This window comes from Phytophthora parasitica (genome assembly GCF_000247585.1).
Source record: "Phytophthora parasitica INRA-310 unplaced genomic scaffold supercont2.5, whole genome shotgun sequence".
In the NCBI taxonomy this organism is placed as follows: domain Eukaryota; phylum Oomycota; class Peronosporomycetes; order Peronosporales; family Peronosporaceae; genus Phytophthora; species Phytophthora nicotianae.
Genome location: NW_008648991.1, coordinates 1,745,404 through 1,748,248, shown reverse-complemented (window position 1 = coordinate 1,748,248; position 2,845 = coordinate 1,745,404). Strand labels below are relative to the sequence as shown.

The following is a 2,845-nucleotide window of genomic DNA, read 5'->3' as shown; positions in this document are numbered from 1 at the left end:
TTGAGCTTGACGTCGTAGTAGTCGTTTACCTCGTCCACAATAACGACGTCGTCTCCGCGCGCCAGCAGGGTCTTGGCGGTGTGGAATCCGATGAATCCTGCTGCACCCGTCACGAGAATGCGACGGCGCGCACTAGCGGTCGCAGTACATTCGGCAAGAGCGTCGGTAGCCTGGTTTGGTGCCATGTCTGATTATAAGTCGAGCAAGCTGCTTGGGCAGAGGATGGAAAACTGAGGAGTGAGAGACTGTGGTGTCGGATGCAATGTGTGTCGGTCTGGCCCCCACGTCTTGCACCAATGGTGAGTTGCCGAGGCAGTGACTGGAGACCATCATTCTGTTGGCGAGGTTGTAACCAATGGCGTGTTGCCGTTTTCTCGCGGACCAATTACAGCGCCGCAATTTGTGTTAGCCTAATCAGAGATCGCCTGATTCGTTATCCACATTTTCGCCCTTCGAGCCGACGCGTCCAGCTGCTCCCAAACAGATTGTCCGGAAGAGCTGAAGACGAGATGATCTAGGAGATGGGGCTGCTTCGACGCCCGCATGTGTGACTCGTAACTTGCGGGGCCACATACTATACACATGTACTTGCGACGTACTTGCAACGCCATGTTCGCTACAACCGTTGACCGCAAAGCTGTGTTAAACCAGGCGATGTAACCGTGTTTCCGGAGTGAATTGCAGCGGTCTGCTTCAGAAAACATCGAAAACGAAACGAAAGCGGACACCACTACGGACACCGAATATATGCACCAATTGGAAAACGTGTTGTCCGCTGCCGAGCTTGTGATCGGTCAGCGCATTCTGAAAAGATCACTCTCCGATTGCTCCTTTTCGGTAAAGTCAGTTGTGCAGATGGTGTCCCATCTGCATGCGCTGCTGTTTGGGCAGAATGAACCGCATGACAGAACTTCTGCCGAGAGGAAACCCACACATACCAAGCACTGCTCTGCGGTTACATATCACTATATTGCCATTTAACTCCAGGCAACCATCCCAAAGAAGTCCTTCGTTTGGTAGTCTGCGTTTTGTGGTACTTTAGTGAATGTATGATTAATGTACGTTTCTGCTTTCAATGGATTGCTTTAATTAAATGGATTGGGTTTGAATCAAGAAATCTGAATTTTGTCGTCCCCCAGAATCTGTCGGACATCGTACCCATCTGATTGGTACGCGTCGGACATTCTGTCTGACATTTTCTGAAAAAGCGATTTTCCTTTTCCTATCTGAATGTGAGGCTCACAACGCAAAGTGCGATTCTCCCCTCAAACGTCAGACAAGTGTACAACTAGAATGGAGGGCTATGATTGGGTCAAGCTACGGAGCGAAGTCCGTGAAATTCGCGAGAACACTGTGAATCCCCGCTCACGAACTACATACTTGAACTCCTACAGTCGATTCCTTGCGTGGGCTGCGTTCAACAGACAGTCCTACGTGTCAGGTGGGTTCATCGATACGATCGGCCACGTGGAAGACTATACAGAACAGCAACTTTGCGCTCATGTGAAGCAGAAGCTTGCCCAAGATCGCACTATACCACCGGTGGACTTCGATAAACTCCAGGCACAAGATTTTGTCACTTGGTTGGTGACACTAAAACGCAGAGATGGTGGACCTCTGAGCTACTCAGCCCTCAATACACATAGGACAGCATTGTTCAATCTATACCGGGATTTTGGATTTACTATGGCTAAAACGCTGGAGTCGGAGCTGGCGAACCACTTCAAAGGACTAAAAAAAAGCTAGCTAAAGACGTGGGGAACGGAATTGGTGACGTCAAGACAGGCAAAGATCCACTGATGTTTGATTTGTACACGCTTCTCTGCCAAAAGATGCTTGCTCACCCGGCGAAGGAGATGACTTTCTCGCACACATACATGGTGATTGCGTGGAATTTGATGTGTCGTTCGTCTAATACATTTGACATTCGACACTCTCATATGGAATGGCGTGGCGACGCATTGCAGATCTATTTTGCTCATATGAAGAATGACCAAGGTGGTGATCGCCCTCGTGACCCGCGTCACATATATGCTAACCCTTTGCGACCTGAAATTTGCCCAATTCTAGCTTTAGGGATCTTTTGGGCATGTAATGATTTTTAAGGAACAGACTTACTATTTCCCGGTAACAACCAATACGAGCGGTTTCGGAAGTCGCTGCAACGAATTCTGACACAGCAAGATATCGCCGCTGAGCTGAGCCGCCAGGGACTTAAAGATACGGCAGCTAGGTACTCATTATGTGCGAAAAGGTGCGGCTACGTTCTGCTCGTCTGGATCGACTGCGTGTCCATCATCGACAGTAGTACATTTGCGAGCAGGTGGGTCCTTAGGAGGTGTCCAGAATACATATCTTCGATACGAGGCAGCTGGCGATATGCACGTCGGCCGCACTGTTGCTGGTCTACCTACGGAGAGTTCACAGTTTTCTATTTTGGCTCCACACTTTGAGGATCACGAGGAATGCGTGAAAACTGGAGTTAAACTGATGTTTCCTGGTATTCCAGAGAGGTTGGAATTTGTAGCGGAGTATTGCTTAGCCTCATTTGTCTATCACTATACATATCTGAAGGCAACATTGTCACGTGAACACCAACTATTTGAGACTCCACTGTTCCAAGACACAGACTTGCAACATCAATTGCTGAGTAAAAACTGGCGATGGAAGCGAACAATCTCGAATTCGCCCAACCGGAATACCCCCGCACGTATCACTATTGTGTGAGATGAAATGACTAAAGCAGAGCTTGGTGAATGCGTTATCCGAAATTGAATCTACCCGAGTTGCAACCGTAAAGGATATCGTAGGCGAACTGGAAGCTAGAGCAATTGGTGCTGGTACC

The 2,845-nt window shown here is 48.7% G+C and overlaps 2 protein-coding genes across 2 annotated transcripts in view; one reads left to right on the top strand and one right to left on the bottom strand.

Moving 5' to 3' along the window:
* Positions 1 to 185, bottom strand: part of PPTG_21480 (hypothetical protein) — a gene marked incomplete at both ends in the record, with an annotated part of 866 nt that extends 681 nt beyond the window's left edge. Inside the window, one exon of the mRNA XM_008897491.1 lies at positions 30 to 185. Within this exon, the coding sequence (XP_008895739.1) occupies positions 30 to 185 (156 nt within the window). The remainder of the gene's footprint in view (positions 1 to 29) is intronic.
* A 1,108-nt stretch (positions 186 to 1,293) lies between these two features.
* On the top strand, positions 1,294 to 1,746 carry PPTG_04872 (hypothetical protein; the record flags this gene model as incomplete). The annotated part of the gene is made up of 1 exon (XM_008897208.1): positions 1,294 to 1,746. The coding sequence occupies one exon, from the start codon at positions 1,294 to 1,296 to the stop codon at positions 1,744 to 1,746; it is 453 nt and encodes a 150-aa protein (XP_008895456.1).
* Between the last annotated feature and the right edge of the window lie 1,099 nt (positions 1,747 to 2,845).